Source organism: Vanacampus margaritifer, chromosome 14 (assembly GCF_051991255.1).
Source record: "Vanacampus margaritifer isolate UIUO_Vmar chromosome 14, RoL_Vmar_1.0, whole genome shotgun sequence".
Taxonomy (NCBI): Eukaryota; Metazoa; Chordata; class Actinopteri; order Syngnathiformes; family Syngnathidae; genus Vanacampus; species Vanacampus margaritifer.
Genome location: NC_135445.1, coordinates 3,340,436 through 3,352,909, shown reverse-complemented (window position 1 = coordinate 3,352,909; position 12,474 = coordinate 3,340,436). Strand labels below are relative to the sequence as shown.

Genomic DNA, 12,474 nt, shown 5'->3' with positions numbered 1-12,474 from the left:
CATGAAGCTTCATTTGGCACAAGCCCCATTCAAAATGTCCCTTGAATCCCTCGTGGCCTTTTCATTGTTCAGCAACAATGACGTAAATCCTACTGTATCATATGAATGACCTTCCCTAAAAAAAAAAAAAAAGCAGTCATGATCTGTCACACGCTAATCACATAATCTCATCTGGGGTCAGAAGGTGAACAAAGGATGGAATCCAATTATTTGAAGTGATTTCATTTCCATAGTAGAGCCTGTAGAAATGAAATCAGCATCCATGCTGGGCTAATGCTTTGTGGCAACGACACAGGGGCCCTTAGTCCTGCTCACTGGAGCTGCAACATTCGACCCCCCCCCCCCCGCCCCCCACCCCAATTAGGGTTACATTGACTCCTTTCCATCTTTCGTGTGATGAGCTGCTGCTTTATTTGTTTTCACGCTCAGTTGGCCTTCCGTGGTTTAGTCAAATTACGTCACGCCAAAAGAGACTCGTGGTCATCTTTATTTTGTTAAAACATCCATCTATTGCGACCTTTTAAAACAAGCCAAAAATGCTTGAATCATCCCAATATGCTTCGTAAGTCACTAGGTCCGAGTTTTAAGCAAGTCTTGTTCCTATAATCACTTGATTGAATTACCAAGTCTTATGGTTCAAGTTCCAAATCAATCAAGTCCTGAGTCAACTCGTTCGTATCCCAAGTCCCTGGTCACGTGGTACAAAATTTTCTGTGACTTGTTCCCAAGCCCGCCTGGGCCAAGTTGCAGGTAGCTAAGCAAATAGCAATCGAGTCCAGGTTCCAAGCCAAGCCCACGTTTGAGTCCCTTAAGATCCTTGTTGACTCGCACGTTTCCTGTCTGGGTGATGACGTCATAGTGTGCCGCTTCCAGGCAGCTGAGTCACAAACAGGGGCTTCAGGTGGTACCGTCACTTGCCTACGATAAAAAAAAAAAAAAAAAGAGTCAGAAAACAAAAACACAAGAACAGACTTCCTCATTGTTTTTTACATACAGGTATATTCTTGTGCATCATACAGGTATATTCTTGTGCATCATGCCTGCCTGCATGCTCATAAATGAACAGTGTCCACGAGATATATTTCGTCCAAAACATATTTAGAGTGTTTCACTTTTTCCACATTTTGGTATGTTACAGCCTTATTCAAACATCGAATTTCACACACAGTGCCCCGCAGTGGAAATGCGAAAATCTTAGCAAAATTATGAATGATGAAAAAACAAGAAATCACAAATATTTTTTAAATTATGAACACACAAAACGTGCGAAAAGTATGGATTTTTAAAGCAGTTGTCTGCTGCCATCGCGTGGTCATGTGGAGTAAGTTCAAGCAAATAAACTACATTTTAACGCAGTTGTTGTGACTCGACAAAACAAATGCATTATTTCCCACAATTTGAGTGGTTGGTCTTAATAACACACAAAAAAATTCAATTGCGTTTTTTTTATATATAGTATTAAGATTTATTTCACACGTAGCCTATAATCTCTGATTATTTATTTCTTAATGAACATTTCTGATTAAGTTTGAACTAAAACGTAAACATTAAACGTATATCATTCTATTCCTAGACGTTGATTAAGTATTTAATCATGTAATCATTAAGTCATATTATTGTCTTTGATGCACTTGAGCAGGGTTAACAACCAGGGACAACAACCGCGCATGCGCACTGGAGCCCCTCCCTGCCTCTGCCTGGTGACCAGCGGCCAACACAACTTGGCACGCCGTGAGCTCACCAAATTATACTTTATTTTCATTTACAAAAAAAGAAGAAGAAGAAAAAGAGGCGGGAAGACGTGCTCGGGGAGAGGGGGCGATGGCCGCCATCTACGGGAAGATCTTCGTGGGCATCTACGTGGAGATAAAGCGGAGTGACGGTACGTAAGCCGAGCCAGCTAACGACTGCTCCGTGTCCTCGCCTCCGGTCCTGCTGCCGCCGCCGCCGCCGCCGCCAAGATGGAGCTAACGTTCACCGCGGCTAGCAAGCATTCGCCCCACCGTCGTCGTCATTTTCTTTTCCCTTAACGTCCTAACATGTCCGCCGAATGAAACGCGGGCTTTCGCCATTCTGACGCTGGATGTCAGCCGACCCAAGGGGGGCGGCTCGGTGCTCCGTCAGGGATGTCACCTGCCGCGAGAGCCTCCATCCTCTCGAGGTTCTCCACCTCCCGGTCCGCCGGTGTCGGATGAGCGGCGTCATGTGTGCCCTGCATCCCCCAGCGACGAGGGAGGGATGGGAGGGTTGAGGTCCATAAGGGGCCTCTAACCCTGGGGTAGGCCACATCTTCCTCCTAATGGCTGCTTTATGTTCATCCGGTTTGAAATGTGTAACATTGGGAATTTGGGATGGCCTGTCAGTCAGGTGGTCCTGTCAGGTTGCCACGCCCTGTCAGGGTCCACCAGTCCAGCATTGAGCCTTATGGGACTTAAGGGCCACCGTATTTTTTTGCTTGTGTTAGCATTATGACACATCAATTTCTATTATAGCCCTAATGCGAATAGTGAAAACCCATGAATAAATGGATAGTTGCCTATAGCCACAAAATGGCTGGAAATTACTAGATTCCTATTAGACAGTGCTATGGCCTGTCTCACTAAAGCTCCTCCCCTCACTTCATCATAGTTCCTTGGTAGCCTGGCAAGCCACACCCACTTTCTTGAAGAAAGTGGGTCTGGACAGGCGTCCATAGACAGCGATTCGGCGCCGGCCAATCAAATTTGTCTATTTGCGTGACATCGTGATTAACTCTTCAAGTTTTTCCCGCAACTGTCTCTCATCGGCTAGTAGCCATGTTGGATTTTTACTCCAGACTTCAGCAAGTCGCTTTTCTGACGTCACGTCCGCTCTTTGCTCATTGGTTCGTTCCACTGTTAGCTCAGGTTTGCCCCGCCTCCGAAATGCGACTGATAGGGCGGTTGAGAGTGAGTCTGGATTGCCAGGCTAGTTCCTTGGCACCAAGATGGCACCAAAGCATTACTTTTATGTGCATGAGTACAAAAACTGTTCTTCAGCATGGAATGGAGGGTAGGTTCAGAAAAAGGTGACTGCGAGTACTAGAAACCTTGAAATATTTGTCCACAGACTGACACAATTTTTATTTTTTATTTTTGCTTTGACTTGCAATTTGAGATTACAAACAATGCATGATGGCAGTGAATTCAACTCAACGCAGTTCACAACAAGCAACAGTTTGGCAGATAATGAAGACATGTTTAAAAAAAAAAAAAGAAGAAGTTTGAAGTGGTTTAGTACCACTCTCACTCTCAGTTGACCATTAGTGCCAAACTAAACATAAAACTAAGAGAATTACTCATTGAGTATGCCTTAAAAACGTTTGTTAGCTCAATGCTAACATAAAATGCAAAACGCCCCTTAAAAAAAATCGCCTGATACAAAGTTGAATCCAATATTGTCATTATTGTGTATTGTTTTTAGCTTTCAAAATAGCATGAATACACCAATATCAAATATCTATATCAACACATATCACACGTAGCAGTCTTTTCTTCCATTATCACCATATTGTATTTTAATATTGCTGTACTGTGGTACCAGTATCAAAGTATGTTGACGGTACCGTACGCAGTAATGTATTTTGAAATTCCCCCAACGTAGGACGAATCCACCAGGCGATGGTCACGTCGTTGCACGAGGACAACGACAGTGTAACGGTGGAGTGGATTGAGAACGGCGACACCAAAGGAAAAGAGGTTAGCGAGCTGCACGTCCTCCACGCGAGACATTTTCATCAAAATCGTCACCATCCTGATATTGTCGTAGATCGACCTGGAGAGCGTCTTTGCACTGAACCCGGATCTCGCCCCCGAGGAGGAAGTGCCCCCGAGTCCCGAGACTCCTCTTCCTCCTTCCAACGCGGCCAAGCCCAGCAAAGTGCCCAAGGTCCACTCTCAACTTTCTCCGCCATATCATTTAACGGTCCTTCATTTGTTTTGCTCTTCCCCCCCCCCCAGACCCGTCGAGCTACCGCGATACCCAAACCGGAGAACGCTCCGCGGGAGAACAGAGGTACGTACGCCTTGATTGCAAAAGTTAGCGGTAGCATCGGCGGCTAACAGGAGGTTGCCAGGTGTACCCGATAATGATGACGATGTAACTACAGTCGTCAGATTAAGCTAAACAGATGCAGTATATATCATTTTTGCACCATTTTGCTTTTATCTCTCGCTAGTCCATATTGCAAACTTTCATTCTGTTTACATTTACTTTTTGATGCATTGTTGGTACACTTAGTACACATTTTTCACCTTTGAAAGACATTGTCTACAAACCATCATATATTCAGACCACAGGAAGTGAGCTACAGGTGTGAGAGCAAGCATAGTTAGCATTGTGCTATGCTAACATGTAGCACGACATTTAACTCTTTGACTGCCAAAAACGTTAACTAACGTTTAGTAAAATCCTATGGAGGGGTGCCAAAGACGTTAAAAGACGTTTTTTTCCAAAACAGAGGTGAAACTAACCATTTTCTATTGTTGATTACTGAAAAACGGAATTAAGTAGAAACAAACATTTTTTTCTGATGAAAGATGAGAGTCCAATCTTTCATTTGGTAGTATGTGTGTTTCCATAGTCCAAACACATCATTTTCTGTGGACCTTGAAAGATCAGTCAAAATGCTTAAAATCGGCTGCCACCCACGGCATCCCGTTTCTGAAAATGTCTGGCAGTCAAAGAGTTAAGAACGACTAAATTTCAAGTATTTGGGATCCTAGTGACCACTTGTTGACGATTGTGTGACTGTTCAGCCGCGGCGGTGGGAACCACCCGAGCCCGTCCGAGCCAGCACAGCCAGCCTGTTGAGCCCCCTCCCCCGTCCATCACCACCCAGCCCGCAGCAGCAGCCGCCGCCGCAGCAGCAGCTGCAGCCAGCCAATCGCTGATCCAGCAGCAGAACGGTAACACGCGCACACACTTTTGGCCCTCGAACGCAGTGATGTCATGAAGCTCACAGCTGGACGAGACCGCGTCAAAAGGGCCTTTGAGGGAGATGAGACGGAACAGATACACATTTTTTTTTTTATATATATATTTTGCAAAATTCCTCATTCGTGGAGCTATTTAAAGGTTATCTTATCTTTAAAAACACACACATTAGTTGAAATAATAATGCTGAATAATGTTGCGCTTTTGTAGCGCGAAGGAAGTCCAACTGCGTGAAGGAAGTGGAAAAGCTGCAGGAGAAGCGTGAGAAGCGCCGACTTCAGCAGCAGGAACTCAGAGAAAAACGGGCACAGGTGAGAGGGCGCGCACGCACACACACACACACTTACCTGCATGTGACTCGTTGCATTCATGGTTGCAGGAAGTGGACGTCAACTTGCCAAACTACGAGATCATGTGCATGATCCGAGACTTCCGGGCCAGTCTGGATTACCGACCCTTGACTTCCAATGACCTGGTACTTCGCATTTACCTTCAGACAATTAATGGATCAGCAAATTTATGAATAAAATCAATGCATATAAATTGATTAGATTGTCCATTATTTAATTAAAAACAACAAAATAAGTAAAAATGCCATGTAAATTCAAATGCAATTAAATATTTAAAAATACAGTTCAAATCAAGATAGATAAATATAGATATTTGATTAAATAAATAGAAATTCCATTAAATAATTGCAATTTCCGGTCACAAAATACATATTAATAAATTAAATGCAATGATATCATTAAAATTAAAAGTAAATACTAATTCAACAAAAGAATAATGATTTTTTTTTAAGAGACTTGAATAACATTGATTAAAAATTAAAGTAAGAAAATATAAAATGTATACCCGTTTTAGCAAATAAAAGAAATTACAAATCAGAAATTCTATTCAATAAAAACATCGCAAATTAAAACAAATGTTTTTGGATAAGAATGCAATTTTATAGATACAATTACAAAAAAAATTGAATTCAAATACATTATTTAAAATGCAATGAAATAATTGCAATACAATGAAATAATTACAAATTCAATTAAGGTAAATACAAATTCAAAATTAATTGGATATGTAATTTAATATGTTCAATTTTAATACAATAATGTATTGAATAATCTAATTTAATAAAAAGAAGTGCATGAAATTAGTAATAGTATAAAAAAAATTAAATGTCATGAAATCAGTGAATATATATAAAAAATTATCAAGTAGATTTTATGTAGTTACTTTAGATTACACCAAACAATCTAATTAATAGCCAAATTACATAATCATTTCACTTATTACTTCATTGAATGTATTTGCAATAAATGTATTGAATTTGATAGATTTCGTTTGCTTCCTCTGCAGATTGAGGAACATCGAATATGCGTGTGCGTGCGCGCGCGGCCCCTCAATAAAAAAGGTACGTGACGCACGTCGTGCAACTTCTCGAGCGGCGCGACGACGCAGACGTGATCCGTGTGTCTGCGCGTCCAGAATTGTCCGTCAAGGATCTGGACGTGATCACCATTCCCAGCAAAGACGTGGTGATGGTCCACGAGCCCAAACAGAAGGTGGACCTGACGCGCTACCTGGAGAACCAGACCTTCCGCTTTGACTACGCCTTTGATGAGAACTCCACCAACGAGATGGTCTACAGGTGCGTCACACCATCCATACGACATTGCGCCGTGATGTCACAAAAAGCTGTTTAATACCAATATCAACTAAACATACCGAATAACAAAGAATTACACATCAGGTATTTAAATAACCACATAGGAAAAGCCTGCTTAGCTTAATGCTAACAGACAATGCAAAATGCCATAAACGGGCTAAAGAATAGCATCGGTGTCACTAATTCGTGACGAGGTTGATAAAAATCATCCCACTTAGCGCAAACTTTGCCATTCTTGTTGCTAAACGTTCGCAGGTTCACCGCTCAGCCGCTGGTCGAGACCATATTCGAGCGCGGGATGGCCACCTGCTTTGCGTACGGGCAAACAGGAAGTGGAAAAACACACGTGAGCGCTTTCATTTTGACAGCGAGGACGAGCGTCGCGCCTTTTGTTTTGATTGGTGTCCTCCTTTCTAGACCATGGGAGGGGACTTCTCAGGGAAGAACCAGGACTGCTCCAAGGGCGTCTACGCACTGTCTGGTAAATGCAAAGTTAGCTTCCAAGATGGCGGCGTCCTCACTCTAATCTGTTATTTTTCTTCAATGCTTATTTTTTGAACTTTTCTCCATAAGCTTCTTCTGTCTTATTGTTGCTTTAACTCTTGGTGCTATTCTGAGGGAGACTGAACAGGAAGCCTGACGGGTCACCAAAACAGAGTCCCAATCGTTCAGATAAAAAAAAAAAAAAAAAATCAGAAAGGGGAGGGGAAAAAACTCCCCCAAAAGAGCACAGTATGAATTTGGCCGACTCTTCTCGGTCTTCCAACTCTTCTTCTCAGGCTTCGTCCAACTCAGCTTTTCCTCAAGCTCTTCTCACACTAACTCTTCTAACTCCAACTTCTAGCCGTCGTCTTCTTTGTCTTCTAACGTCTAACTTCCACTTGTTGAATGCAGCCAGAGACGTCTTTCTCATGTTGAAGAAGCCAATCTACAAGAAGTTGGACCTCCAAGTCTTTGCCACCTTTTTTGAGATCTACAGCGGGAAGGCAAGTAGTCTCGACAAAGATTGAAGTTTTTGCGGAGAACACTTTTAAATGTATGAAGCGTCTTTTTCCTGTGGGGACGTCACAAGCGAGATCTCGTGTGTTTCCGAAAGGTGTTTGACCTGCTGAACCGCAAAGCCAAGCTGCGTGTGCTTGAGGACGGCAAGCAGCAGGTGCAGGTGGTGGGACTGCAGGAACGGGAGGTGAAAGGCACGGGAGACGTCCTCAAGCTCATCGAAGTGGGAAACAGTTGCAGGTGCGAGACCTTTCAGTGTAGTCCGGGATAGCGTCCCCTCGAGGATGTTCTGCAAATTGCAAAAGACGCCAAAGCGGGATACATGCATTCTCATTACTATCATACTCAAACAGGCTAACGAAAATTAGCATGCGCGTACCCCGCTTAAGTCTTTTGGGAAAGTCCGGCCTTCGTGTACGCCGACGCGGTGGAGTTAACGCATCTCTCGCAGGACGTCCGGCCAGACCTCGGCCAACGCCCACTCCTCGCGCAGCCACGCCGTCTTCCAGATCATCCTGCGGCGCCGGGGCAAAATGCACGGCAAGTTCTCCCTCATCGACTTGGCGGGCAACGAGCGGGGCGCCGACACATCCAGTGCCGACCGCCAGACGCGCCTGGAAGGGGCCGAGATCAACAAGAGCCTGCTGGCGCTTAAGGTAAAGTCTCGGGAAAAGTCTCAAAACGGAACGTGCCGAAGCGTAGACTGGAAGTGGTTGTCGCCGGGCAGGAGTGCATCCGAGCTCTGGGTCGGAACAAGCCGCACACTCCCTTCCGGGCCAGCAAGTTGACTCAGGTGCTGCGGGATTCGTTCATCGGAGAGAACTCTCGGACCTGCATGGTAAGACCTGGATGTCCTTGATATTCAGCTGAAGGTTTGTACTAGTAGCCTTCACTACTAACACAATTCAGAGCACTAGTAGAATGACTACTTGTTACTAGTGAAGTGTTTCCCGATAAACGGTTTTGATGCATCTTTGTCCTCCGCAGATCGCCACCATCTCTCCCGGAATGGCGTCCTGTGAAAACACCTTGAACACGCTTCGGTACGCCAACAGGTGAGCAACCTCGGTCGGCCATGTTGGGACGTACCAAATTGGTCTGAAGAGGTCAAATATGGGACTAAAAGTTTTATGTCTGTCGTGTATTCCCACTGTGCTTCCAGAGTGAAAGAGTTCGGGATCAGTCCCTCGGATATTCCGTTCTCGCAGAGCGCTCGCTCCGACCTTTCTCCGACTTACGAGTATGACCGTCACTTCCTGTCCTGTGTTACTACTTGTTATTTTTTGCCACGACTTCCTGTGCCATTGGACCACACTTCCTCCTGTCATGTCCTGTCTCAAAGTTACTTCCTGTCCTGTGCTTTTCTGCCTTCTGTGCTGACTCATTCCACTTCCTGTCGCTCTCACGCTGTCACTTCCTGTCCTGACTTTCTGCTACTATTCGTCTCATCTCACTGCTTCCTGTCCTGTCCGATCACACTGCTACTTCCTGTCCTGTCTCCCTATTACTACTACTCTCATCTCGCTGATTCCTGTTCCATCAATAGCACTTCCTGTTTCAGGGCTACTTCACATCTCGTGTCGCCATTTCCTATCCTATCTCACTGCTTCTTCCTGTCCTGTCCGATCACATGGCTTCTTCCTGTATTGTCTCACTGTTACTACTTCTCTCATCAAGGTCCTTCCTTTTCTTAACTATCCACTACTTTCTGTCCTGTTAGTAACACTTCCTGTCTAGTCAATGATAGTTTTTGTCCTGCCTCACTGTTTCCTGTCCTGCCCGATCACACTGCTACTTCCTGTCCTGTCTCCCTATTACTACTACTCTCATCTCGCTGCTTCCTGTCCCATCAATAGCACTTCCTGTCTCAGGGCTACTTCACATGTCGTGTCGCCGTTTCCTATCCTATCTCATTGCTACTTCCTGTCCTGTCTAACTGCTTCTTCCTGTCCTGTCCGATCACATCGCTTCTTCCTGTACTGTCTCACTGTTACTACTTCTCTCATCTCGCTGCTTCCTTTTCTTAACCATCCACTACTTTCTGTCCTGTTAGTAACACTTCCTGTCTAGTCAATGCTAGTTTTTGTCCTCCCTCACTGTTTCCTGTCCTGTCCAGTCACACTGCTACCCCCGTCCCATCTGCTGTCTTTTGTTTCATCTTACTGCTTTTTGTCCTATCAGATCTCACGGCCTAGTGCTTCCTGTCCTGTCCAATCATACTCCTACTTCTTGTTCTCTCAATGCTACTTCCTGTCCCATCACATGGTTACATCCTGTCCTGAGGTCATACTGATCTCATCACTTATACTACTATTAGTTCTTTTCTCATCTGGTTTCTTCATCTCCTGTTCGATCACATTCCACATCCTGTCTTCCTGTCTATTAAATATCCATCCATTTGATGCGGTCAGGGCGAAGGAGCTTTCGGCGGAGCCGGCGGCCGTCACGGACCCCCTCGTGGACGGACACGTCAACCAGCTTGACGTCCTGGAAGCCCAGTGGGGCGTGGGCAGCTCCCCGCAGAGAGACGACCTCAAGCTGCTCTGCGAGCAGAACGTGAGCGTGACGTCGCAGAAGTTTGCGGAGATCTCCGTTTAACCGCCAGCGTGTGTTCATCTGCAGGAGGAGGAGGTCTCCCCGCAGCTTTTCACCTTCCATGAGGCGGTGTCGCAGCTGGTGGAGATGGAGGAGCAGGTTCTGGAGGACCACAGGGCAGTCTTCCAGGTCAGGATTCAGATCGTGATAGTTGCCGGTTTTACTATCACGGCAGCTTACGGAGCAGTTGAGACGGCCAATAACCTTTAAATGTAGTTTGTATGATGTGGATCATGAATTTGTGGTTTCCATCGCAATGTGTTGCGATTCCAGGAGTCCATCCGCTGCCTGGAGGAGGAGAAGGTGCTGCTGGAGATGACAGAGGAGGTGGACTATGACGTGGAGTCGTACGCTACGCAGCTGGAGCAAATCCTGGAGCAGAAGATTGACATCCTCACCGAGCTGAGAGGTAAAAACTCCAGTCGAGGCGCCGCGTCGCCTTACTGGCGAGCTCTGAGCCGCTTCTTTTCCTTTCAGATAAAGTCAAGTCTTTCCGCTGTGCGCTGCAGGAGGAGGAACAAGCTAGCCAACAAATCACCCCCAAGAGGCCTCGTGCACTTTAGACACACGCACACACAAAGAAATATCCAAAAGGGAGGCAGCAGCTCGTCTTCTATGTGTTTCGTCTCTGCTGTACACACTTCTTTGTCATCATCATCATCATCATCATCATCATCATCCCCCGCAGACCCTTTGCATTTCGCAGTCATCTACTGGTTGGTACATCATTTTTAATTTATTTTTATTTATTTATTTTTTCAAGCCTTTGAACGTAGGGCGACTACGTGACGTTTGAGGTTGACTAATAATGAAGCTCCATGACTGCCCTTACGAAAGATGTAAAATTTTGATTAGAAAAAATAAAGAGAGAATATAAATAAAGTGATTGTAAAGGAAGATTATAAATGAAGTGACAGCACAATTTAATTTGTGAAAAAAAGAGAAGATTTTGCAGTAAAGGTCACAATGCACAAACACAACACAAATGTTTTTTCCCCAATAAAATACAAAACCTTTAATTTGCCCTAAACGTGAAACTTGCATTAAATAGAGTAATTTCCCCTATAATTGCCGATCATCTTTTAAAATTACATAAATTTAGACTTGAAAATAGTGTTGAAAATAATAAAATAATCATTCCAAAATAAAAACCTAAATCATCTTTTCGATGGGGGAAGAAAATGCAATTTAAATGCAATTAAAAACATTTCAAAATGCTACAGGCCTTCGTTTGGTTAAAAAAAATAATTCAAACTAAAGTTTAGTTTGAAAATTTCACAAAAAAAAATATTTTAAAATTTGAAAATGTGACAATCCAAAATAAAGATTGTCCTTAAGAAGTACACAAAATTTGGACTAAAACAAAAGTTTCCAAATAAAGCCCTCAATGTAAAATTTTGGTTTGAAAGAATTCTCTAGAATGATGTAAGTAGTTTATTTTTTTTGTGGGGGGAAGGGTTTATCAAAATTGTGAAATTTACTTCAAAATTTAAAAAATGGGGGAAAAAATCAAAATTGCAAGCTGACAATTATCCATTTAAAATAACATAAAGGTTCGGATTTAGGGTGAAAAAAAGATTTTCTAAGATTTTTTAGAAATAAAAAATTCTACAAAAATGTAGAATGTATTTTACATAGAATAACAAAAATGTAGGCCAGGTATTACGTTTCATTAAAGGGATGATAAAAATTATTAAATTTGCCTTCCTTGAACAATTAGCCGAGTCGGTACTGTGTGCAGCTGAAAGGAGTCTTTGTGGATTATCATTAACACTTGTATGAAGGTTTTCTATGTCTTTTATAAGAAGTGTGTGCGCGGGGGGGACATGTTGAGTTGACATGTAAAAAAAAAAAAAAAAAAAGAAGAAGAAAAGCCATTGTGTTTACATTAATCCTGTTCTTCATTGATCCATTGATGAGCTACGAGCTTGTACTGCATCAAACGGCCTATTGGGGTCGCTGTAATCAAACTTTCACACTCAGTGAATTTCATTTGCTGTAGTAACAATAATAATGATAATAAAAAAAAAAGCTACGTCCTGTGGTTGAACTTAGTGATTTTATTATGTATTTTATCTATTTTTAGATGCCTCCTGTCCTGTCCTGTCTGATTATGGCTAAATTATTTTGCGATTTTATTTATTTTTGTAAAAAAAAAAAAAAAAAATCTTCAAATGACCAAGCCCATAAGTATGTTTAAAAAAATCAAAATGTGGCCATTAAGCTCACAAATGTTCCCACCCTTGTTTTATTCGCATGTG

At 43.3% G+C, this 12,474-nt stretch overlaps 1 protein-coding gene across 1 annotated transcript; it reads left to right on the top strand.

Moving 5' to 3' along the window:
* The first annotated feature begins 1,675 nt into the window (after positions 1-1,675).
* LOC144063607 (kinesin-like protein KIF2A) lies at positions 1,676-12,263 on the top strand. Its single transcript, XM_077585321.1, has 21 exons — positions 1,676-1,882; positions 3,622-3,716; positions 3,787-3,906; positions 3,978-4,032; positions 4,776-4,925; positions 5,164-5,264; positions 5,333-5,428; positions 6,310-6,364; positions 6,439-6,601; positions 6,875-6,965; positions 7,037-7,100; positions 7,514-7,605; positions 7,716-7,858; positions 8,070-8,274; positions 8,346-8,456; positions 8,606-8,673; positions 8,781-8,858; positions 10,030-10,174; positions 10,241-10,342; positions 10,487-10,622; positions 10,691-12,263. Exons 1-21 carry the CDS (start codon positions 1,822-1,824, stop codon positions 10,774-10,776), a joined length of 2,217 nt encoding a protein of 738 aa, XP_077441447.1. The 5' UTR covers positions 1,676-1,821; the 3' UTR covers positions 10,777-12,263.
* Positions 12,264-12,474: the final 211 nt, after the last annotated feature.

Coding starts and splice junctions, on each gene's coding strand:
- LOC144063607 (XM_077585321.1), top strand. CDS start 1,822: ATGGCCGCCATCTACGGGAAGATCTTCGTGGGCATCTACGTGGAGATA. Junction 1,883..3,621: donor GGAGATAAAGCGGAGTGACG/GTACGTAAGCCG, acceptor CCCCCAACGTAG/GACGAATCCACCAGGCGATG. Junction 8,674..8,780: donor ACGCTTCGGTACGCCAACAG/GTGAGCAACCTC, acceptor CTGTGCTTCCAG/AGTGAAAGAGTTCGGGATCA.